A 25,268-nucleotide genomic window follows, 5' to 3' on the forward strand; every position below is an offset into this window, starting at 1 on the left:
GTGATGGGTGCTTCAGAACAGCTACTTTTTAGGAATTTAATCTATGCTACTAGTGTTGATGCAGACAGGTAGTTAAAATAATAGAAATGTAAAGCCAATGCATATGCCGAGGTTTTACATTATATCTCATTTTTAAGTGTGTTTATGTATTTATGAGTTATCATCAGGACCAGGAAAAGACACTCGTGTAATATGTTTTGTTTTCTCCATAATACTCATTTTGTGGGAGTAGACGATAACCTTGATATACTCTTGGGGCCCTAAATGGGTTTGTTTCAGATATTAAACTAGTATTACTTAGAGTTAGTGAAGATTTGAAAAATGAAAATACTATTTTTCCCTGGCTCTGAGAGATAAATTTAGAAGCAAGGGGCTAGATTTATTTTAACTAACAGAGTTTTTTGTTTTGTTTGTTTTGGAATTCTATTCTGTTTTCCTTTTAATGGATCCATAATCCACCTCTTCTTCTCTAGTTATATTCTACTCTGAAAGAAGGCAACCCACCCTGGGAGGTGACAGAAGCGGTTCTCTTTATCATGGCTGCTATAGCAAAGAGTGTTGATCCGTGAGTGTCTAATAAGTCTTTTGCTGGGAACTCTTAATATCAGAGGAAGGAAAATTACAACATTTTTTTCGTATGGGATGTTTGGAAATTCTTAGAACTTCTTACTTCTATAATGCTGTCTAGTCTTCTGACTTCTAGAGTCTAGTCCAGAGTAGCATGCATTGTTGATATCCATGTTTTAAACACATTTCCTAGAGTTAAAATTATTTTGTTCTTGATGCTAGGAAAAGAATGCTGATTTATCTTCCCAACCTAGGCTCCTTTGTGCAAGTTGGTATAATCAAAACTTTGCTAGACTGTTAAATTGTTGGCACTTCCTTAAAAGCATTTGAATAGGCACTCATTTGGCTCTCACCTGCTTTTGTGACCTTGGGTGAGTTATCCTTACAAATATTTAATTATATTGTTCTCCTTTTTTCCTGTCTTGGAGAGTCATTTGTAAGTTTCAGAGAGGCCAGGCATAGGTACCATTTCACCTAAAAGAATAGCAAACTCTAAAGGGCAATTATTATTTTTGTTTTCGTCATTGGAAAATTTTAAATTATTAGAGTTTGATTTCTAATTGCTTAGCATAGAAGTTCTATTTATTATTTCAACATGAATCCTTAAAAACAGAATTTACTTTGTTCTGTGAGTTTATAAATCAATGCTATCTGTCAAGTTTTCCTGTATTGTAATCAGATGTCTGCAGTTGAGCTCTCTGTCCATGGCCTTGGTTGGAGAGATGGTTAAGGCATGTATTCATAAAATGTACAGTGCTTCTTTCTTAGCTGTCTTACAGGGTCTAGTCAATGAAATCTTATGTTGTTTCTAATCCAGTAAACATTTAAGGAGATAGAGTAGGTTTGTTTTTCTCTATTAAGGAGTTCTGGTCCTGAATCACATATCATACTATTTGCTTTTAAACCCATTTGGTATCTTTTGGAAACTTCAGTAACAGTCTGAAGATTATTACACTAATAATCTAACTGATTTGTGTTGGTATGAGAAAGGATGGGAAGAGAGTCTCAATAATTAGCTTAGTGCCCGTAGGAAGCATAAAGCATAAATGAGAGAAGATTTTATTTTGTTTTTTGTTTATCCACATTTCAAGCCAACTGCATGATTACAATTTTTTTTAGTGTATGAAGGACTTAATAGACTTAGTGTATCAGCAAGGAGTGCTCTTGCACTAATCCAGGATTTATTTGCGTTTTAAACATCTTTCATTTCTGGATTACGTTCTACCACTTTGGGGGCATCCTCCACTCTGCTTAAAGAACTTCAGCCAGGGCTTCCCTGGTGGCGCAGTGGTTGAGAGTCCGCCTGCCGATGCAGGGCACACGGGTTCGTGCCCCGGTCCGGGAAGATACCACATGCCGTGGAGCGGCTAGGCCCGTGAGCCATGGCCGCTGAGCCTGTGCATCCGGAGCCTGTGCTCCGCAACGGGAGAGGCCACAGCAGTGAGAGGCCCGTGTACCGCAAATAAAAGAGTGAAAAAAAGAGAAGGAAAGGGAAAAAGTTAATTCATGGAGCTGTGGAAAGTATTTGGATAACTTTAATTTTCCCTCATATTCTAAGTCAGTGTACCTTTATTCCTACAGCTTGTGTTCTTGTTTCTTTAATTAGTGAGCTGGCCCACCCATGCTTACCTGTTCTTAAAGTATCCATTATCCAGCTATAAGAAATCTTTTGGAGAATAACAACTAATAGCGAGTGGTCTAGAATTATTTATTCATTCATTTAGCCATTCAGCAGTATTTATTGAGTGCCCACTGTGTGCCAGGCACTGTTCTAGGTGCTGCAGATATAGGAATAAATAAAATGGATTCATTAAAAGAAGACATTGATCCACAGTAATTGCCTGCCTCTCCAATTTGAAGAGCCTTATTTGATAGCAGGATGTGTCTTTAGACACTTCACTGACATTGAGAAGATTAAGGAGCAGTAGTATGCTTCTCAACTGAAACAATGATATCTTCCATTTCTGTCTTTTCCTCCTTTTTGAGGGTTAAAAAACTTTCATACCAGATGTTAAGCACTTTTATCCAAATGGTTATTTATTTAGAAAGAAACCCTTTAGCAATGATTTGTGTCATTGCAGCCTGTTTTTTAGCCAAAACCTAACCTCTGAAATTGGTAACTCTGAGTACTTGCCTTCTAAACTCAGGGAGAACAATCCAACACTTGTGGAGGTCCTAGAAGGAGTTGTCCGTCTCCCAGAGACCGTACATACAGCTGTGCGATACACCAGCATTGAATTGGTTGGAGAGATGAGCGAAGTGGTTGATCGAAATCCTCAGTTCCTTGGTATGTGTGAACACTCCTCTGCAGCTGCTGCTTTTGATTTTTCTGCTTTCTTTCTTTCTCTCTCTTACTTTTGCTTTTGTTTTCCTACTTTCTCTTCTATTGATAGGTTGAATGTTTCTAGACACTGAGACTAAATATATGCGTTATTGCTTAGTTGATACAACATTTTATAATCTGATCAGATTTTGGAGAAAGGACCTTTGAAAGATTAGATCTCTAGGTAGGGAAACAGTTTGCTACTAGTACTGTGCTTCAGCATAACTATTTCTGTCTTTGTTAGGCTTTGGCATAGGCTTGAGCTAATCAGACTGTCCTGTAGTTCTAAACTAGAAGCTGCTAATAGGCTAAAGCAAAGGCAGTGGCGGGGGGGGGGGGTGTTATTTCAGTGTTAAATACATGCTCCATTTAAAAACTAAGAATTATTATTGAAACTAAGTAAGTACAAACTACAATGAAGAGTGTTGAGTTATATAACCTCTGGCTGCTTTTACTGACTTGAAAAAATAACTAAAGATCATATAAAATAACTTGGAAAGTAAATTTAGAAATAATTTCTTCTAATCCCCTCATTTTGCAGATGAGGAAACTGAAATACAGAGAGACTAAATAATTTATCTAGGTTAATATATATTAAGCCCACCTGATGTTCAAGACTGATATATTCTGAGAATTTTAAGAATTCTCAAATTCGTGAATATCATTAAGTTGTGCTGTACTTATCTTTATTACCACCTTTCGACTTGATTTTATTTTACACATGATCTTTTTTTATTGACTGAAACTCTTACTTAAAAAGAGATGTGTGTTCCTATTTTCTTATTTCTGTATATAGAGCATGTAAGATAGATAGGCTTATTACATCATAGCTGAGCCACTTTCAAGTTCAACATACCATTTAAAAATTTTTTCAAAATACCTATTTTCTAATTCTTAAATCTCTTCACTTCCATTATCTGTCTCAAAATTTGGCTTTCTTTTCTGAACACTTTTTCCACAAAGAAACTAAGTGGGTTTATCTGTTTGTTAAGACATATTCAGTACCACCTGTAGTATCTTATTCAAATTTGTGCCTCAATTAGAAGACAAATTGCTGAGTGTTCATACTTACTCTAGAATAGTCAAAAACACAAATATTTAATTTGAGAATCATTGAAGCCTATAGTATTAGAGTTGCGTGGGCTAGGTTTTAGATTCTAGGTCTGATTCCCATGCTAAACAGGCCTTTTTGTGTGTGTGTGTGGAAGGGAGCAGGTTCATGCTGGGTTGGTGCATTGTTTCTGTCATTAGACTAGAAATGGAGATAACTTTTAAATGGGCTTTCAGAGATTACTTCTTTTATAAGGTTTGGTATGCAGTTACTCTGTAGTACACATAAAGTGCTCTTTAACCATGTATGATTTTTCTTAGGGTTTCTTCATAGAAAAACATTCTGATTTTTATGAAGCAAGGTAAAGGATAACTAGGATTTGCTTTATAGGAATTCGCCTTTGTAATCCCTTTTCTTAGAACACTTACATTTAGCAGAAAGTAAAACATAATGAATTAATTCTTTTAGAAGTGCTAAAGATCCATCTGTGTGGTTTGGGGGCCTTTTATAATTATAAAGAAGCAAGTATAAAAGTGTCAGCTTTAGATAACTGTCATTGTCCTGATTAATGTAGACTGCTTTTTTTTAAACAAAGTGACTAATCTCTGAGTATAATGGTACTCTCTGAGCTTTATCGTCTTTCTTACATTACCCTATTAATACTTGATGGTTATATCCACCAGTGGTTTCAGACTGAATCAGTGGTTTTCAAACCGTGCTCTGTGAAGCCCTAGCAACAAGCAACAGTTGATTTCCACAAGGAAAGAAATGGAAAATAAATAGATAGGACTCTCTCTGACACCGTTTGTCCGTGAGATCAGCCCCATTTTTATATGTAAAAACATTGGAATTTAAACACATTTCTTTTTTGTTTGTTTGTTTGTTTTTTGTGCGGTACGTGGGCCTCTCACTGTTGTGGCCTCTCCCGTTGCGGAGCACAGGCTCCGGACGCACAGGCTCAGCGGCCATGGCTCACGGGCCCAGCCACTCCGCAGCATGTGGGATCTTCCCGGACCAGGGCACGAACCTGTGTCCCCTGCATCGGCAGGCGGACTCTCAACCACTGCGCCACCAGGGAAGCCCCCATTTCATTTTTTAAAAATGTTTCTTTTGCTTAAAAAGGGAATGTAAAACCTTTGTTCTAACAAATAGAAATTTTCCTTGAGTTTCAAATAATGTAATCTTTACGTATGGATTTTCTCCTTAGACCCTGTGTTGGGCTATTTGATGAAAGGACTGTGTGAAAAACCTCTGGCTTCTGCTGCAGCCAAAGCCATTCATAACATTTGCTCTGTCTGCCGAGACCACATGGCTCAGCACTTTCATGGACTCCTAGAGATTGCCCGTTCCCTTGATTCCTTCATGTTGTCTCCAGAGGCTGCTGTGGGCTTGCTAAAAGGTACTTACTTAAGATATTAAGAAGGAACAGTCTCTAAGCCACTTCTAGGGGTTATATCAGTTGTATCCCACTTTTCAGTTGCAGTTTACTCAGTTATGGGGAAGGTCACTCAGAGGGGAGGGTGTTGATTATGTGTACATGCATTCTTACAATATTTTAAGGCTATATAACTAATACAAAGTGCTTACAGTATTTATAGCACGAACCTAGATTTTGGGTGGAGACAACACATTGGAACTGAACATAGTTCCTTATTGAGTTGGGGGAAAGAATAAAAACGGAGACCAAATAAGCATTGCTATACCATAGAAGTAAGTGGAAATTTAAAGGTAGTGTGCCTGGCTCAGTCCTATAACTAGAAGTCAAGGGTTCTGGTCGCTTAATGGTCTTTAACCATTACTGATCAGTTTACACTGATCAAAAGGCAAACAGCCAGGGTGGTGATGAAACTCAGAGTAATGGAAGAACTAGAGATATTATGCTAGGGGAAAAGACTTAGAGGAGGCTTTAACACAGTGGCTATTTTTAAATATTTGAAAGATTATCTTAGAAAAGAGGGAACAGATTTATTTTATGAGGAATTGATTGTTGACAGTTTACTGGTTCCTAGAAAGAAAATGCTTTGTAACCATACTTTCTGAAAACAAATTGGGGTGTCCTGTGAGGTAGCGAAATCCTTAAAGCTAGTATATCAAATAAAAGATTGAGCAATCTCTTATTGGGGTATACCACATAAAAGATTGGGTAATACAGCCTGTGCAGCATCTTTTAAGTCTCTGTGAGTGGCAGACAGCCTTGTCCAGATTGGATGCCTGTTAAATGTCAACTAACTGTTCTTTCTCACTTCTATGATCAGGTTCCCTACCAGCCAGTGTAACTGTGCATTTTCAGGACAGGTTTTCTTTTCGTTTCAATCTTCTTTTGCCACATTTTCTGGCATTAAATCAGGTCAGATTTTTCTTAACTACTGCCAGTGGGTATCGCTGCCATCTTGTCATTTTCTAGTGAAATTTAACCTTGATGCTAATGTGACGTCTAACTTAGAATGTGGCATCCCAGTTATATCAGTGGTATCTTATAGATATAGAAAACTTTTTAGTAACATTCTTTTCTACAGGGATGAATTAAAAGGAGAAAATTGTATTTGTTAGATTTTTTCCCCCAGTTTTAAATAAAAAATCTAATTTGTCCATGGTTTATAGACTGTCAAGAAAAATCATTCAGTTTTTTATTCAAATGTGAAGGTGTATGGATTTATTACTGTTTATTTCGGGGAAAAGGGCAGAGGGGAGATTTTTGGAACTATTTAAAAATGAAAGAAAGGCAAACTTAACTATTACTTTTCTGTTCAAAGCACTCATTTAAATCTTTGAAGAATTGGAAGTGGGGCTATCTATGTATTTAAACATCTTTAAACCAATAGGCTGCTGAGGAGAAATAGTTTAATATTAACTTCAGTTGTAAATGTCAATGTGAAAGTCAGTATGGTCTTCTAAGCCAAATAAAGAAAAACCCAACCATAAATAACAAACTATTATAATTTAAAAACAGTGCTGATCTTTTTGAAAGAATGGAACCAGTCAGCCTTTTCTGTTAGCCATATGATGTAGACCAATGAATTACCTCAGTTCAGCTTTTATTTTCTTCATTTGTATCATCTTTTGTCTTTCAGGGACAGCGCTTGTCCTAGCCAGATTACCTTTGGATAAGATTACTGAATGTCTTAGTGAACTATGTTCTGTTCAGGTTATGGCATTGAAAAAGGTGAGTCCAGTTAAGTAAGGGGTGAAAGAAATATAATATGTTTACATGTTAGAAAGGAAAAGACAGAATTTTTTATTTGCAGGTGATCTTTTATCTAACCAGAAAAGCCAAGAAAATGAACTGAGAAGTTATTAAAATTTATAAGTTTATCAAAGTAGCTATATATATGAAATAAGTATTCCAAAATCAGTAGATTTTCACTGTATCAGAAATACCATTTACAAGATGACAGTGGGAAAAACACCATTCAAGTTAACAACCAAAACCATAACCTACCATGTTTCCTTGAAGAGTGTTGTAAAAACGTCAGCTCTTCTCAAATTACTTTTATGGTACCTTAGCAATGAACATACCAGTGGGATTTTTAGGAGAACTTGACGAAGTGACTCTAAAGTTTATCTCTAATAATATGCTGGTAGAAGTATCTAAGAAATTTTAGGAAAGAAGAGTAAGAGGTAGCAACTTGCCTTACCTCTTAAAATATATTATAAAGCTATAATAATTTTGAAGCTTTATATTATAAAAGTATAATATAAATATATATTATATAGTATAATACATATAATCTATATTATAATGTATAATGTCTATAATACCCTAATCATTGTAAAAGTAAATGGGAAAAAATTAAATGATACTGTTTTCTACTCCACAATGATCATATAGTAAAAGTTAATATGCATTCCAGGCCAGGATGCAGTAAGATGGAGGAAAATAATTTGCTAATATGAATTTAAAAGTTTTTACCATTTTGAGTAACTTTCAGGAATCTGTTATAAGGAAATAATCAGAGATTGAGACAGAGGTTGATGTACAAGGGTATATATTGCAGTGTTTGCTGTACGTTTGTATGTGTAATGACTGGATGTTAATATCTGTCTCTTCAGCTGTTGTCTCAGGAGCCCAGCAACGGCATATCCTCAGATCCCACTGTGTTCTTAGATCGCCTTGCAGTGATATTTAGGTAAGAAGAGAGATGCCAGGTTCCTGCCCTGGGTTAAAAGCTCAAATGAGACCATTATGTATTGAAGTAAGGAAGTGTTTTTTCCTCCAACTTCTGAGTACCTCCTATAAACTCCCTCTATCAGGAGACTAATTTAGTCCTATTACAATTGCAAAGGCAAATTCTAAGAATTTATTTTTGGTAGACCTTTGTCAAAAGACCCTTTAAAATGTAATTAATTCTCTAGGTCTCTAGATCAGTGATTCTCAAACTTTAACATGCATCAAAGTTGCCTGTAGTACTTAAATTACCAAGGCAACAGATTGCTGGGTCCCATTCCCAGAGTGTCTGATGGATTGGATCTTGGATAGGACCCAAGAATTTACATTTCTAATAAGTTCCCAGATGCTGTTGCTTTTTATTCCAAGGACTACACTTTCAGAGTCATTGCTATATAGTGTATGGGTGCAAAAAAATAATGAAGCCTCTTCAATAACCAGGTGAAATTAAACTTTCTTTGAAGTCAAGAGGAGCGTTAATGATTAAAACAGCATTAGAGTGACAGTGTTCAAAGAGTAGTCCTTTCTTAGTTACATAATATAATTTGTGAGTCCTGTAGGTATAACTGGAATATCAATTAATAGTTGCATAAAAACCTATGTGGAAGAAATTAAAACTGAGGTGTTGTTTTAGCTTGTTCTTATCTACACATATCTTTTCCTGAGTTGGTATAATGCTTTCCTTATATAATTAGGGGAGCCCTGTTGCATACCATTCTGAGAGCCTATTAACAATAACTCCTATTTCACAATAAATGAAAGAAAATCTGCAAAAGGTGGACATGCCCTGATTTTTTAAAATTTAGATTTTTATTGAGTTGCTATTGAACTTTTTAAAATTAAAGAATTTTGTTCCTTTAAAGAGGTAGGTAGCTAATCGTAGTGGGTTTTTTTTCCCCCCCTGCTTTCCTTCAAATTAGTGGATTCTAGAACTAGACAAATAGTTGGATTGGATGTACGGTGGGTGGGCCCATGTTGTGTATCATTGGATTTATAGAACCATGAGAAACGTCTTTGGTAGACCAGGGTTCCTAATGCTTTTGCCTTTTAATGCTGGGAATGAAGCAGTACTTGGTTTCTCATAGTGGATTTAGACAATCTGAATATATTTATTAGTTTGGAAGAAACTACATATTCAGGTTTATAAAGGGAAAAAAGATGGAAAGGATAGTTGTAGTGCCCCACACCCACAGCCCATGTAGCAGAGTTGGATTGAATTTACATGTTACAGTAGAAGAGGCTTAAAGGTGAGAAAAAATTGATGGGATGATTTAAACTGTGCTTGTGTTTGAACAGAGTGGGAGGAAAAGGTATTGATTCTTAAAAATACTCTGGTTTTCTTTAATTGGTGAGAATGATACTAAGTATAACTAGCAGGGATTAGGGCCCTGGGTCCTTGATGAAATTGCTCTTCTTTCGCTAATTTGGGCCATTGTCTTTCCCCAGACACACCAATCCCATTGTGGAAAATGGGCAGACTCATCCGTGCCAAAAAGTCATACAGGAAGTAAGTGCTAATGTATGCCTATGGATCTTCCTTTTTCCTTATAAGGCTCTGGGTAACTAAAGTGAGAAGGTACTGTCTTCTAGGTTCACAGGAAGATTCAATTTGTTGATATGCTTTAAATATCAATGAAAAGAGGAACAGAACCATCCAAATAAATATTTTTGATTTTAGATTTGGTAAGAAAACAGGCTGTGGGGAAATGCACTGAAAGGCCAAAGTAGGGAGAGATTAGCTGTGTGAATCTTATTGTTGCTGGGAGGCATGATCATTACCGGCAAAATGTTTTTGACAAAGCCAGTTAACCATCAGTTAGTTTCCTCTTTGATAATGTACTTCCTTTGGACTTTTTTAAAAAATGAGGGTAATGTGAGGATCAGAGGGCATGTTTTGAGAAGTGCTTTTCAGACTTCAGGGGGGAAACACCAAATATCCTTAAGTGTTCAGTGGTATCAAATCTTGCCATTTCCTTAGCTCTAGTCCTTTTGTTCAAGGTCTTCCAACTTCTTGGAACTGTCTTTAAATATCTCTTCCTCTATAATTCATTCTGCTTCTTCCCATCCTAAATCAGGAAGTCCAGAATTTAGGAAAATATGTATCTTTGTCTTTTCGTAAAGTTAGACATGCTCCTCTTGTGTTGTAAAGAGTCATTGTGCTTCTGTTAAGAAGTGGTTGTTTCAGTGATGGGTAGTGTATTGAACCTCAGCACATATACACACACCCACTGACCAGAATCAGGCCATGTGTGTTCCTATAAAGAAAGATTTTTCCAAATTATTTAAAAGCCAAATAAGTTGTTACCAACTTGGGAGCATTGTTTTCAGCACTTAGTTGTTCATTTTCTTTCTGTGCTCTTTTCACTTTTGACTCAGATATGGCCAGTTTTATCTGAGACTCTAAATAAGCACCGGGCTGATAATCGGATTGTAGAACGTTGTTGCAGATGCCTCCGTTTTGCTGTTCGCTGTGTAGGCAAGGGATCTGCAGCCCTGCTGCAGCCACTAGTCACACAGGTGAGTTCTCTACAAGAGGGAAAATGTACAGTATACAGAATTTTGAAATAGGAGCCTTTTAGAACAAAAACTCTGCTGATGAAATGAAACATTTTTGTATTTCTTAAATACAAACTAAAATATATTTGAAAGAGATAAGTAGTGCCTGTGGTATGTTATTTATTAGGCAAATAGCCTGTAATCTGTTCTGTATAGTGATAGTCTAAATAGCAGCACCTTTCAGTGTGGAATTCAGAAATGGGAATGACTTTAATGCTCAGCTCTTATATACCCATGTTAAGCATTTTCTATTAATTTCCTTTTTAAAAATGTGGCAAGTCAAACTTTGCTATTTCTGACCCAAAGAGATGTTCTTCTTTCTTCACCGTAGTTAGTTATTTACAGAAGTCTCTCATTTGTCAAGAAATAAATTTGACTCTTTCAATCACCAAGATTGGTATGTAATTATAATGGTGTGCCTCACTGTACATGGCTCTCTGAGATCATATTCATGTCTAGAATATTCTGCATGAGACACTTATGACTAGTGACTTAATTCACTAAGTAATTTATGTTGGTGTTAACCTTACAGTAGGGCCGGAACTAGATTTAGGCAAGTGAGGTGCCATGGGCACAAAATTGACGGAGGTGAGGCAGAGTGTGACTCTGAGCAAGTACCTTCTCAGATTTTGCACTCATGCTGTGAGGAGAACTACCACAGGGCTTCAGGCTAGACCCCACCCAGCCAACCTGAAGTGACCCTTCTCCACCTGGGCAGGGTATCTATCAGGCTGACTCTGACAGTGAGTGCCCCCTCAAGTTCTGCCTCACTCTTAAGGAAGCTCTTACCCAGAGCCAGGATCATGCTGTTGCAGTGTCAGTTGGCACTTACATGACCATGCCTCCTTAAATTGTAGATTTGATTAAAGTTTGTACAGGTAAATATTTTAACAGAATTTTAATTTTTAGTGATTTTCTGCATTTACTGTACCCTGAGTACAACAGTATATGTTTGCATTTAGGCTGTGTCCACCTCTGGTCAAGTGTCCCCTTCAGTGCAATACGTTCTGGGCCCAATACAATGTGATTTAACTCCCCTTTGCTATTGGAGGATACCTTCATGACTTTTATGTTATTCTTTTATTCCAGTAGCATAGGGTAGCATCTTATGTGACAAAAATCCCATAAATTCGAGGTCAGTAAACTACAGCCAGTGGGCCTGCCACGTGTTTTTGTAAATAAAGTTTTACTGAGAGATAGTCATGCTTATTCATCTAATTATTGCTTATTGGCCATTTTTGTGCTACAGGGAAAAGTTAAATAGTCAAAAGATTGTAAGTCCGGCAGAGCCTAAAACTTTTACCATCTGGCCCTTTAAGAAAAAGTTTGCCAACCCGTAACTTATATCGTTCGTTAAGTACAGCATATAGTTTTGAGTATACAACACTGAACAGATTCATAGCTCCCATCTCGTGTTCTTTTCATGGTATATGCTGATAAGTGCCAGTTACTCTGCCCTTCCACTCCCACCAAGCTCAAAGAATTGAATTTATGTAATAAGATGCATACATACATGTTGCATGGGCTTTTTTTTCCCTCTTTTGCTGTACCATGCAGCTTGTGGGATCTTAGTTTCCCGACCGGGGATTGAACCCTGGACCCATGGCAGTGAAAGTCCTAACCACTGGACTGCCAGGGAATTCTCATGTGATGGCATTTTAAATAGATGAATGTACAGGTGGCCTCTTAATTTTTGGAGGATAGTAGGGTAAAAATCCTAAACAAATAATTTAATTTAAATATTTATATTGTATTAAAATTTTTATTCTGTAGAGATTCAGATATCTTGATTGGAAATGCTGTTTTTACTCAAATGATTAGATAGAGGGGTTTAGAAGCCAATTTAAACAATGCTTTCAGGGCTTCCCTGGTGGCGCAGTGGTTGAAAGTCTGCCTACCGATGCAGGGGACACGAGTTTGTGCCCCAGTCCGGGAAGATCCCACATGCTGCGGAGTGGCTGGGCCCGTGAGCCACGGCCGCTGAGCCTGCGCGTCCGGAGCCTGTGCTCCACAGCGGGAGAGGCCACAACAGTGAGAGGCCCGCGTACCACCAAAAAAAACAACAACAATGCTTTCAGAGTCTCCTCTCATATGAGGGGCATTGGATATTTTGTTCCTGCTGTGGTTGTTTTTTAAAAAAAGAATTATCTTTGATGCAAATAAGAGCAACTTGTAGGTTGGAAAATTAAGGTATATTGTTAGGGTTTTGTAAATATTACACAAGCCTTGGATAATAACTCCTTAATGGTTCCAGCTTGAAGTAAATATTATACTCTCCTACAACATTGTTTTGGAAAGATAAAAAAAGGTCAAAGTCTTGAAAGAATTCTAAATAGAGTACTTGAAAATAATTGAGGAATTGAGCCCTGTGTTTTAGAAGATGTTGCCAACAAGCTTTACTACGTTGTCTTAAAGAGAAGAGACCAGGCTATCTCAGAATTTCTTCCTCCAGACAGCTACCTAAGCTGATACTTTTTAAAAATAATTAATTAATTAATATTTATTTTTGGCTACGTTGGGCCTTCATTGCTGCACGTGGGCTTTCTCTACTTGTGGCGAGCGGGGGCCACTCTTCGTTGCAGTGCGCAGGCTTCTCATTGCAGTGGCTTCTCTTGTTGTGGAGCACAGGCTCTAGGCACGCGGGCTTCAGTAGTTGTAGCTCGCGGGCTCCAGAGCACAGGCTCAGTCGTTGTGGCGCACGGTCTTAGTTGCTCCGCAGTATGTGGGACCTTCCCAGACCAGGGCTCGAACCCGTGCCCCCTGCACTGGCACGTGGATTCTTAACCACTGTGCCGCCAGGGAAGTCCTAAGCTGATACTTGTTGAGGGGTAAAGAATTGAACTAATTGGATTTTCCCTTGGCAGATGGTGAATGTTTACCATGTACATCAGCATTCCTGTTTCCTGTACCTTGGTAGTATCCTTGTGGATGAGTATGGCATGGAAGAGGGCTGTCGGCAGGGACTACTAGACATGCTCCAGGTATGTTTTCTTGGAGGGTCTAAAGGCCTAGCAGTGTGTTCTTCACCATGTCTTTAATTCTGTTGCTTCTTCATATTTCCTTCCCAGGCATGATGTTGTCCTAATAATAGGGAGGTAGAACTTCCTAGTTGTTCTCTGGACAGGCCTGCTTGGGAGAATGAGAGAGAGACTGACCATACAAATGTACTGGTCATTACAGTTATTACTGTCTGATTTATGCTATCCAGAGGTAGGATTTTTTTGGAGGGTGGGAAGGTGGGCAAGTAGATTTAAAATAAAGGATCTCTAAGCTCAAGCATGTTTCTGTTTTTAATTTCTTGCCTGGAACAGCCAGTGAACTAGTTTACTTAGGAGGGATGGTCTTAGGGTAAATAGCAGGCATTGGAAAAGTCTCCTGATATACTGCTTTTACCCTCTCCTGTTCACAGGGCGGGGAAATATATTAGGGAGTTAAATTATAATGCTCCTTTTCCCAAGATGTCTTTCCCTTTAAAATTGACATTTCATAGTTATTATTATTAAAACATCAACTACTCCCTTAGTGGACCAGATCATATCTAGTACATAAGCACAGTCTTCAGTTTCAGAAACTTCTAAAAATTTGAGGTGACATCTACCCAGTTTCATCAACAGAAATCTGTACCCTCAACCCTTTCTGAAATGTGGACTTCATATGTGAAGACTGTTTTTGTCAACTGAGAAAGATTTATATCTTCCCTTTGTTGATCTCTCATCAAAGTCTTTTTCTTTTCTTACTTATCTGTGCTTCCCCTCTTTGTTCTCTTTGTATATGTTATGATATTTAGCAAGTCTGAATCCCATGGCATTAATTTATAAGCATTTGTTTTAAATTAACTTCTTTTCTAGGCACTGTGCATGCCCACCTTTCAGCTCTTAGAACAGCAGAATGGGCTCCAGAATCACCCTGACACTGTGGACGACCTATTCAGGCTAGCCACCAGGTCAGTCCTTCTGAAGAGCGACCCTTTTTTTTTATTGCTCATCCTCATCACTGCTTGATCTTGTCACCTAACAGTTAACTGTTTCCTTCTCTGTAAAATGAGGTAAGAGGAGTAGGTAGATTAACGGTTCATAACCCAAAGTTAAATCGTGAACCAGAATATTCCCATAAATGAAGAAGAGTTGGATGAGAACAGGGGAAAATAACTGATTTCCTTGCATGAAGGAGGGAACATGCCCAAGGCAATAAAAATGAGCTTTGCAAGAATATTTGACTAGACAGTCTGTAGAATCCCATGTAGTTTTAACATTTTATGGTACTATGATGTCATGCTTTACTTAAACTTTTTCCTTGAGAAGCTTAGCATCCTTTAGATATAATCATATCTCAGAATAAAAAATCCTTAGGGTTTTAAGGTGCCTTAGAAGTTACCTGGTATGTACTTCCTACCTCTACCCCTAGCCAGCCACCCCACTTGTTGCTTAAATTCCTTTCACTAGTAACACTGACATTTGTATTCATTCTTAGTCCTTAGCTCAGGAATTTGAACCAGATCAGTTAGTAATGAACACTGGTTTTTTTGTTAATTTTTGGACAAGTCAGAAAACCCTTCTTTTTTGTGTGTGTGTGTATGTGTGTTGGTATGAGAGAATTGTTTGGTGGGTTGTCAGCCTGTTTTCCCAGTGTGTTCCTTGAAAAAATCAATCTCTAGAGATGCTCTTTGCACAAATGGTTGCCTGGTAAAATAAATTTGGAACAATGTTTTATCTTTTTCTTGGAGATTCTCTGTAAACATTAGAGGATCTTAGAAAACTGAGTGGGAAGTATAGAGTTCCCATATACCCCTAGCTTCCCCCCTCCTTCCCCACAGCCTCACTTACTATCAACATCCCCCACCAGAGTGATCCATTTGTTAGAATTGATGAACCTCCATTGACATGTCATTGTTAAAGTCCATAGTTTACATTAGGGTTCTGTCTTGGTGGTGTTCTTTCTATGGGTTTGGACAAATGTGTAATGACATAATGACATATATCCACCATTATAGTATCATACAGAATAGTTTTACGACCCTGAAACTCCTGTGTGCTTCACCTATTCATCCTCTTACCCTCCACTCCCTCAATCCCTAACAATCACTGATCTTTTTCCTGTCTCCATAGTTTTGCTTTTTACACCGGCTGCTTTTATAGCCTAATCCTGTCATTTATATCTAGCTTGTCTTTCCACACCAGGTTTATTCAGCGTAGCCCTGTTACCTTGCTGAGGAGCCAGGTTGTCATCCCTATCTTACAATGGGCCATTGCCTCTACTACCCTGGACCACCGGGATGCCAACTGTAGTGTCATGAGGTTCCTACGAGACCTCATCCACACAGGGGTAGCCAATGATGTAAGTATGAACAATGTAGTCTTTCTACTTTGTAGCTCAATTGTTTTCTCATATCTCTTTCTCATTCCTTAGGGGAAAACCAGCATCTCCTTATTTGATCTGTGTTGGTAGGCATATTCCATAGTGGATCATTCAGTAACCAAAATATCAACTAATAGTTTTAAGACAGCCTGTACTAAGTGTTGTAAGCTGTATCAAGTAGTCTGAAATTATCTCTGCTTCCAAGCCATTTGGTGTCTAATTGAAGAGAGAAGCAGATACAGTTATAAAGAATTAAACAACAGCAACAAGGCAGTATTTGATTGTCAGATAAGTGATAAAAGTCATGATTGCTATGAGATCAGAGGAGGGAAAACTCTTTGGAAAGAAGTAGGTTGGGATAACTTTCTGGAAGAGGAAGGACCTCAGTGGAGCCATTTGGATGGATTGGAGAGGGGAGGAAAATCTAACTGGGGTATAAATCATAATCAGAGAAAGTCAGGATAGTACTAAGTATACTAGTAGACACTTAAGAGACCTTTTTGGCTGGAGTAGTAAAGTGGTTCACAAAATGTTCAAAGGTAGGTTTGACTAGATGTGGAGTAGAATTGAAGGTAAGGGAGATCAGTGAAGAATTAAGTATGTGACTAGGCTAATTACTGAAGAATTTTGACGTAAAAAGAGAGAGGGAAAAGAAGAAAATAACTAGAAGTGAAAGGCACTGCAAAAGTTTTTTTTTTTTTCAACATATTAGAAATATGTGTATTCAAAGACTAAGAAGGAAGAAAATAAGTAAGATTTTTTTTGATAGAGATTAGATATCTGACAGAAGTCTTCTTTTTTTCAGTCGCTTTTTAAAAAAGGAAATACAGATACTTTAAATTATTTTTTAACAGAAAAAAAAAGGTTAAGAAAATTGCTACCCTTAATCTCTAACCATTGTTTCTCTTCTGTGTTCTATTCATGAAAAACCTAAGGGTTGGGCTTTCCTGGTGGCGCAGTGGTTAAGAATCCGCCTGCCAATGCAGGGGACACGGGTTCGAGCCCTGGTCCGGGAAGATCCCACATGCCGCGGAGCAAGTAAGCTCGTGCGCCACAACTACTGAGGCTTCGCTCTAGAGCCCGAGTGCCACAACTACTGAGGCTTGCGCGCCTAGAGCCCATGCTCCACAACAAGAGAAGCCACCGCAATGAGAAGCCCGCACACCACAACAAAGAGAAGCCCCCGGTCGCTGTGCAACTAGAGAAAGCCCGCATGCAGCAATGAAGACCCAATGCAGCCAAAAATAAAATAAATAAATTTATTTAAAAAAAAAAAAACTTTAAAAAACCTAAGGGTTAAGGTTAATCTCAGCTGAAGCCCATGCCCATTTCCTTGAAACTAAACTCTTAATATTTTCTTCCTGGTGACAGAACATTTAGTGGACCTTGTGAATCCAGCTGTTATATATACTTTCTTCGCCGGGAAAGAGAGATTACTAGACTAAAGGGGAAAGAGTACTTGCTCTTTGGAAAGTTGAAATTAGAATTTTCCTGTTCCTGTTTTCTTACAGCATGAAGACGACTTTGAATTACGGAAAGAACTGATTGGACAGGTGATGAACCAGCTTGGACAGCAACTTGTAAGCCAGCTGCTTCACACGTGCTGCTTCTGTCTCCCCCCATACACCCTACCAGATGTGGCCGAAGTGCTCTGGGAGATCATGCAGGTTGACAGACCGGTAAGATTGTTTTCATAATCTTTTTAAAGGGTTAGGGTTAGGGTTAGTCCCTAACCCTAACAAGTCCTAAACAGTTCCTTGAGAGGCTGACTATAACTTTGAAACCAGTCCTGTTGTATGTTCGTGGAACCTGATTTAGGTATATTGCTAAGTTTAATTGTTAAATGAAGGGGTCTATAGAAGGGTTCTTGAAAATATGTTTGTGTCACTGTCATAGGGTTTATTTATTACCAAAAGTGAATACTAAGCATTGAATTCAGCTATGTGGCTGGCCAGTGGGAAATTTGTTCACTTGTGAGAGATGCCCATATTACAGGTTATTCAAGAAGTGTTAATTCGGGCTTCCCTGGTGGCGCAGTGGTTTGGTTGAGAGTCCGCCTGCCAATGCAGGGAACACGCGTTCGTGCCCTGGTCTGGGAAGATCCCACATGCCATGGAGCGGCTGGGCCCGTGAGCCATGGCCGCTGAGCCTGCACGTCCGGAGCCTGTGCTCCGCAATGGGAGAGGCCACAACAGTGAGAGGCCCACGTACCGCAAAAAAAAAAAAAAAGAAGTGTTAATTCATTTCAGGTTCCTTAAATAGCACTATATGGTTCCTTGGTAATAAATCTAGCCAGAGCATTTGGAGGTATGTGCATATAAAACTAGCCTACAATCTATAGCTGGATTTGTTTCCCCTTTGGATTTATTTATATCCTGTTTCAGTTCTTGAACCAGGTTCTTTGTCACCTGAGCATGCAAGTTTTTTTTAGGCTATCCAGTAATGTCCAACTAATTTTAGTGCTGGGCCACATGATTATAAATCAGGTTGTGTGTACTGCATGAAAGTTTTGAGCATAATGGTAACATACAGTGTATAGCCTGTAAATTATTTTTTTTTATGAGGTTTATAATTTGTAATATTAATATAAGAGCAGTTCAGGAAAGTACACAGTTGGACCTAACGTGAGCTGACTTGATTGAACCACAGAAATCCAGATACATAAGTATCTTATAACTTTTAAGTCCATGTACATCTTAATGTTATCTCCTATTTTATATCACTGATTGCAGTTCTTAGCCTCAATTTCAGCAGTTTCACAAAAGAAGAGTACACTTTCACTCTCAGACCCTAATGTTACTGAGCCAAAAGTTCTGCCTAGTCTTGGATTTGTGTGTTCATCTCCAAAATTCAATGATTAGTGTAAATTGTCTTAGGCATATGCATTACTTTATCGTTAGCTCACTCAAATGAAACACAATCACATGTAGGGTAGATGGTAGATGTGTAATGGATTTCTAACATTTTCTCTAGGTTTCTACTTCAGAAACAGCCCCTTAACTTTTTTTTTTTTTTAATTATTTATTTGGTTTCTCCGGGTCTTAGTTGTGGCAGACGGGCTCCTTAGTTGCAGCATGCAAACTCTTGGTTGCGGTATGCATGTGGGATCTAGTTCCCTGACCAGGGATGGAACCTGGGCCCCCTGCATTGGGAGTGCGGAGTCTTAACCATAGCACCACCAGGGAAGTCCCCTCCATGAACCTTAATTCTTACTCATCAAACTCTGTGACGCTCCTGTGTGGCTTTGGTTTCATCAAATAGCTCTGCAGTTCTTCCATTAGCTCAAGTGCTTCAGGAATGAATAGTACCTGTAGTTCCCTTGCTGGCTGTTCACGACACCTGTTCCATTTCAATCTAATACAGTAGTAGTTTTTGTTTTTCTAAAAAGTATTCTGTGAACCCCGGGGACCAACAAGTTTATTCCAAACATTATTGATAAGAGAAATAAAATTTCCATACTCTTACTTTTAAATAAATATACTTGGTTTCCAGGTAACAAAAAACTTATTATGTACATTTAACCTTACAAAAAATTTTGGATTTCTAAGCATACAGGTAAGGGCTAAAGAAGAAAATGAGAGCAGCAATTTGGGGCAGGAACAGAAACCAAGTGGCCCTGTGCTCTTAAATTTACTGTGTACCCACTGAATTCCTAAATTATTTTAAAGTGATTGTTAAAATAGATAACCAACAAGGACCTCCTGTGTAGCACAGGGAACTCTACTCAATATTCTGTAATAACCTAAATTGGAAAAGAATTTGAAAAAGAATAGATACATGTATATGTATAACTGAATCACTTTGCTGTACACCTGAAACTAACACAACATTGTTAATCAACTATACTTGGATTGATATAAAATAAAAAAATTTTTTTAAAAAGTGATTTTCTATAAACACCAACTTAAAACTGAGTTTTTGTAAAGGAACTCTTACATAAATTTAGGTTGTCTGTACGCTGTAAACTGATTGAACTCGTAACTAAGGATATAAGTCTGAAGAAAATTAACATTCTTGAGCACATTCTCAGTCATACATTTTCAAAGTTCAACACAGATTCTTCAGTAGAAGATGGCGTACCAGCTTTGTCTCTTGATTTGAATATTTTGAGAAATAATTGATCTATATCAGTGTGTAAGTTTAAGGCATATAGCATAATGGTTTGATTTACATATATTGTGAAATGGTTACCACAGTAGGTTCAGCTAACATTCATCTTCTCCTATGGACACAATAAAAAGAAAAGAAGGAAAAAAGGAAAAAAAATTTCTCCTGTTGAAAACTCATAGGATTTACTTACTTAACTAGTTCTTATTTATCTTATAACTGGAAGTTTGACCTTTTGACCACTGCCTCCAGTTTCCCTCCCCCCACTTTTTGCCTCTGGTAACCACAAGTCTGATTTCTTTTTCTATGAGTTTTGTTTTGTTTTTCTAGATTCCACATATAAGTGAGATCATACAGTGTTTGTCTTTCTCTAACTTATTTTGCTTACCATAATGCCTTTAAGGTCATCCATTTTGTCAGAAATGGTAGGATTTCCTCGTTTTTGTTTTTTTTTAATTTATTATTTATTTATTTATTTGGCTGCGTTGGCTCTTCATTGCTGCATGCGGGCTTTCTCTAGCTGCGGTGAGTGGGGGCTACTCTTTGTTGTGGTGCGCGGGCTTCTCATTGCAGTGGCTTCTCTTGTTGTGGAGCAGTCTCTAGGCTCACAGGCTTCAGTAGTTGTGGCACGCGGGCTCAGTAGTTGTGGCCTGCAGGCTCTAAAGCACAGGCTCAGTAGTTGTGGTGCATGGGCTTAGTTGCTCTGTGGCATGTGGGATCTTCCCACATCAGGGCTCAAACCAGTGTCCCCTGTATTGGCAGGAGGATTCTTAACCACTGCGCCACCAGGGAAGCCCAGGATTTTTTCGTTTTTTATGGTTGAATAATAATATCCATTGTGTGTACCACATACTGCAACTTCTTTATCCATTCATCCATCCATGGACAGTTAGGTTGTTTCCATGTCTTGGCTACTGTAAATAATGCTCCTGTGAACGTGAGGTGTAGATATCTTTTCGAGTTAGTGTTTTTGTTTCCCTTGGATATATCCCAGAAGTAGAATTGCTGGATCATATGGTATATATATTTAATTTTTTGAGGATCCTCCAAACTGTTTTCCATAGTGGCTGTATCAATTTACAATCCCACCAACAGTGTACAAGGGTTCCCTTTTCTCCATACCCATGCCAGCACTTGTTATCTCTTATCTTTTTGATCATGACCATGCTAACAGGTGTTAAGATGATATCTCTTTATAGTTTTAATTTGCGTTTTTTTCAGGTACCTGTTGGCCTTTCGTATTTCTTCTTTAGAGAAACGTTTATTGAGGTCCTTTGCCCATTTTTTAATTGAGTTATTTGGCTTTTTGCTAGACTGGTATGGGTTCTTTATGTATTTTAGATACTAACCTCTTATCAGGTATATGGTTTGCAAATATTTTTTCCCATTCCTTAGGTTGTCTTTTTACTTTGTTGATGGTTTCTTCTGCTGTGCAGAAGCTTTTAGATTGATGTAGTTTCACTTGTTTATTTTTATTTTGCTGGTTGTGCTTTAGGTGTCACGGCCAAAAAATCGTTATCAAGACCCATGTCAGAATGCTTTAGGCCTTTGTATTCTTCTGGGAGTTTCATGGTTTCAGGTCTTACATTTAGTCTTTAATCCATTTTGAGTTACTTTCTGTGAGTGGTGAAAGGCATGAGTCCAGTTTCTTTCTTCTACATGTGAGTATGCAATTATCCCAGCACTATTTATTGAAAAGGCTGTCATTTCTACACTGGGTATTCTCATCTCCTTTGTCAAATATTAGTTGACAGTATATAGTTTAGTTTCTTACTGTTTTTGTTTTGGGGGATACTTATAGTTAACTCATGGATCGTTTTGGATGCCAAAGCTTTGTCAGTTAAGGGTTCATTCATGCTGTTTGCCTCTGCTTGTTTTTGTCGGAGTAGAATGTTGTCTTCTACTCAGAAGGGGCAATACTTGGAGAATTATGCAGTACTTTTTAAGCATTTATAGTGGAATATTTACTTTTGCTCTGGTCTATTGTGTTCATAAATTAACAATGGGAAAACACATAATGTAAAAAATTTAGGTATAAAAAAGTTATTTTACAACTGAAAACTGTGACCAAGGCATACATCCTAATTAAGAAAGGCATGAAGAAAAATTAGAGCTTTTTCAAAGAATAACAATTCAAATGAAAATAAGAACCCAGAGGAAGTCTTTAGAATTTTGATTTTTAAGTTTGCTCCCACTCCCCTTCCTCTTCAGTCTTTGTACACATGAAAGATATAAAGAGACTATGCTCAGATGTAAGTAAATTGTTTTAAAGAGCAACAAGAGGGACTTCCCTGGTGGTCCAGTGGTTAAGACTCCATCCACACTTCCATTGCAAGGGGCATGGGTTCCATCCCTAGTCAGGGAACTAAGATCCTGCATGCCGTGTGGCCAAAAAAAAAAGAAAAAGAAGAAAAGAGCAATAAGAGTGAGCAAAAAAAAAGAATTTTCTAACCCACAGAACAGGCAGGTATCACAAAGGAACTGACTGGCTATGACCCCTACTGAGAGAAGTGACCTTAAAATCCTTAAGATTCTGGATTCATATTACGTGTATGCACTTTTTAAAATACTATGCTTTTTGTCCCTGCTCTTTCTGGTACCTGAACTTTTGCTTTGGATTGCCTTTGATCTCTAAGCTCAACAGTTTTCTGGCGGCTGTTTAATTTTTAAAATACTACATAAGTTTAATGACAGAAACAGAACAATAGCTTTATCCAGAAGCGACTTCATTTCCAAGGTTGAAAGGCTCTGTCTGAAATGATGCCTGCTGCCCCCTTGAAGGGAGTCTAGGCATGCCTTTGTAGGCTGTTCCAACCCCCAGTGGGTTGGAAGGCCAGAAATAGTACTTCTGTTAAGTCCTTTACTTGCTTCCAAGTTTGGGGAGCTAATGCTACTAAGGAAAAAACCTGTGGGTTTTGGTTATCACCTGTAGGATCTCAGTTGAGTAAGCCCTCCTTCTTTTAAAACGCTTCTTCCTATTCTTTGTACAGACTTTTTGTCGATGGTTAGAGAATTCCTTGAAAGGTTTGCCAAAGGAAACAACCGTGGGAGCTGTCACAGTGACACACAAACAACTTACAGATTTCCACAAACAAGTCACTAGGTGAGTGATGATCAGCAGCGGGGGTATGCAGAAAAAATATCTTTGTTTTTTATACCAACTTAGTTATAGATATACCCAGGAGTATTTTTGTGTGTGTCTTTGTAAATTCAAAGTTTTGTGTCTGTTTAGCCTTGAATTGCACAAATTGGCATTGGAAACCAATCTGGGGGAAAGTATCACCATGCTGTACATGTGTGCCTCAGTTTTATTGTATTATACATATCCTGATGTTCTTCCAAAAGAACAGTGTGTTGAACAGCCCACTACCCTTCAGGAAATCTGTCTGTATCTTTTTAAAGTCCTTCCCAGTTCTTATCCGTATTCAGGGGTCAAGAATACAGGTGTCTGAATAGGTGAAGCATTGGTTGTAAAATATTATAGAGTGATGTGGACTGCAGTGAATTAGGAAATTTTTGCTGTGCCTAAAGATATTCAAATTCTAATTTAATTCAGGCCAACCAGAACATGTCTCTGGGATGCATTAGGCCCATGAGCCACTTGCTTACAGCTTAGTTAAAATGTTAAGTTGTACATGTGTGGGTTTTTTTTTTTTTTTTTTACTATAAACATAATAAACATTTTAAATATACCTACATAGTCTTCCTAATTACAGTTTTATAGCTATAAGGTGTTGATTGATTTCCTTATAGTGCCTCTATTAATTTTCATTTTTTCAGTATTATGGATAATATTGAATGTCTAGCCTTTTCCTTCTTTTGATTATTTTCCTTAAAATGCAATCACTGAATCAGAAGTTATGAGACTTTTATGGTCCTTGATAGTATTAATGACAACAACTTAAATTGGATTTTGTAACTGTGTGTTACCTTCCTCTGATATTCCTTTTTCTATGTAGAGTCTTTAGAATTTTGACTAAATTTTAGGCAATGGCTTATATTCATACAATTGTGGAACGATTTATAGGTCCAAGAATGAGTTGTTGCAGTGAGCTTGGTAATGGTGAAAAAGAAGAAGAAGGAAAAAAATGCATTTGATGATACAGAAAAATATATGATATAAAGGGAAAAAAATAACAATTTTGTATAACCCAACTTGCACTTAAAATGTTTTTTAATTTTGATAAAATAAATGCAAAATTTACTGTCTTAACCTTTTTTTTAAAACCATTTTTAAGTGAACTGCTCAGTAGTGTTAAGTACATTCACATTGTTGTGGGATTAATCGCCAGAACCTTTTCGTCTTGCAGAACTGAAAGTATACTTATTAAACAGCAACTCCCCGTATCTCCCTCCCTCCAGCCCCTAGCAACCATCGGTCTACTTTCTGACTATTCTAGATACCTCATATAAGTGAAATCATACAGTTTTGTCCTTTTGTGACTGATTTAGCATAATGTCCTTAAGGTTCACTCATGTTGTAGCAGGTATCAGAATTTCCTTCCTTTCAAAGGCTGAATAACACTCCATTGTATGTATATATCCTATCTTATTTATCCATTCATCCTTTGATGGACATTTGGTTGATTCTGCCTCTTGGCTATTGTGAATAATGCTGCCATGAACATGAGCGTACAAATGTCACTTCAGGACCCCACTTTCAGTTCTTTTGGATATATACCCAGAAGTGGAATTGCTGGATTACATGGCAGTTCTATGTTTAATTTTTTTTGCAGAACCACCATACTGTTTTCCATAGCAGCTATACCATTTTGCATTCCCACCAACGGTGTACAAGGTTCTAATTTCTCCATATCTATTTTATTTTTGTTGCCTGTGCTTTTGGTGTTACATTCAAGGAATCATTACAAAATATAATATCATGAAGCTTTTCCCCTATGTTTTCTTCTGAAAGTTTTATACTTTTGGTCTTACATTTATGTCTTTGATCCATTTTGAGATAATTTTTGTATGTGATGTATGTTAAGGGTCTGACTTCATCCTTTTGTAGTTTTCCCTGCACTGTCCTTTTTTCATTGAATGGTCTTGGTACCCTTATTGAAAAATCATTTGACCATATACGTAAGGGATTTATTTCTGGACTGTCTATTCTATCCCAGTGGTCTATGTATCTGTCTTTATAT

General features: G+C 37.7%; 1 protein-coding gene across 7 annotated transcripts in view; it reads left to right on the top strand.

Moving 5' to 3' along the window:
• The window catches only part of TNPO3 (transportin 3), an 82,751-nt gene that overhangs the window by 48,652 nt on the left and 8,831 nt on the right, over nt 1–25,268 (top strand). For 6 of the 7 annotated variants that reach the window (XM_032642502.1, XM_032642500.1, XM_032642501.1 and 3 more), the window contains 12 exons: nt 474–565; nt 2,715–2,854; nt 5,149–5,340; nt 7,013–7,104; nt 7,992–8,068; nt 9,553–9,613; nt 10,483–10,623; nt 13,527–13,643; nt 14,511–14,605; nt 15,840–15,996; nt 17,529–17,696; nt 23,115–23,227. In XM_032642502.1, coding sequence (XP_032498393.1) covers nt 474–565; nt 2,715–2,854; nt 5,149–5,340; nt 7,013–7,104; nt 7,992–8,068; nt 9,553–9,613; nt 10,483–10,623; nt 13,527–13,643; nt 14,511–14,605; nt 15,840–15,996; nt 17,529–17,696; nt 23,115–23,227 — 1,445 coding nt within the window. Of the gene's footprint in view, nt 1–473; nt 566–2,714; nt 2,855–5,148; nt 5,341–7,012; nt 7,105–7,991; nt 8,069–9,552; nt 9,614–10,482; nt 10,624–13,526; nt 13,644–14,510; nt 14,606–15,839; nt 15,997–16,952; nt 17,697–23,114; nt 23,228–25,268 lie in introns of all 7 variants that reach the window. The other variant, XR_004351369.1, reaches the window with a different exon arrangement.

The sequence above is a fragment of the Phocoena sinus genome, chromosome 9 (assembly GCF_008692025.1).
Source record: "Phocoena sinus isolate mPhoSin1 chromosome 9, mPhoSin1.pri, whole genome shotgun sequence".
Lineage (NCBI taxonomy): Eukaryota > Metazoa > Chordata > Mammalia > Artiodactyla > Phocoenidae > Phocoena > Phocoena sinus.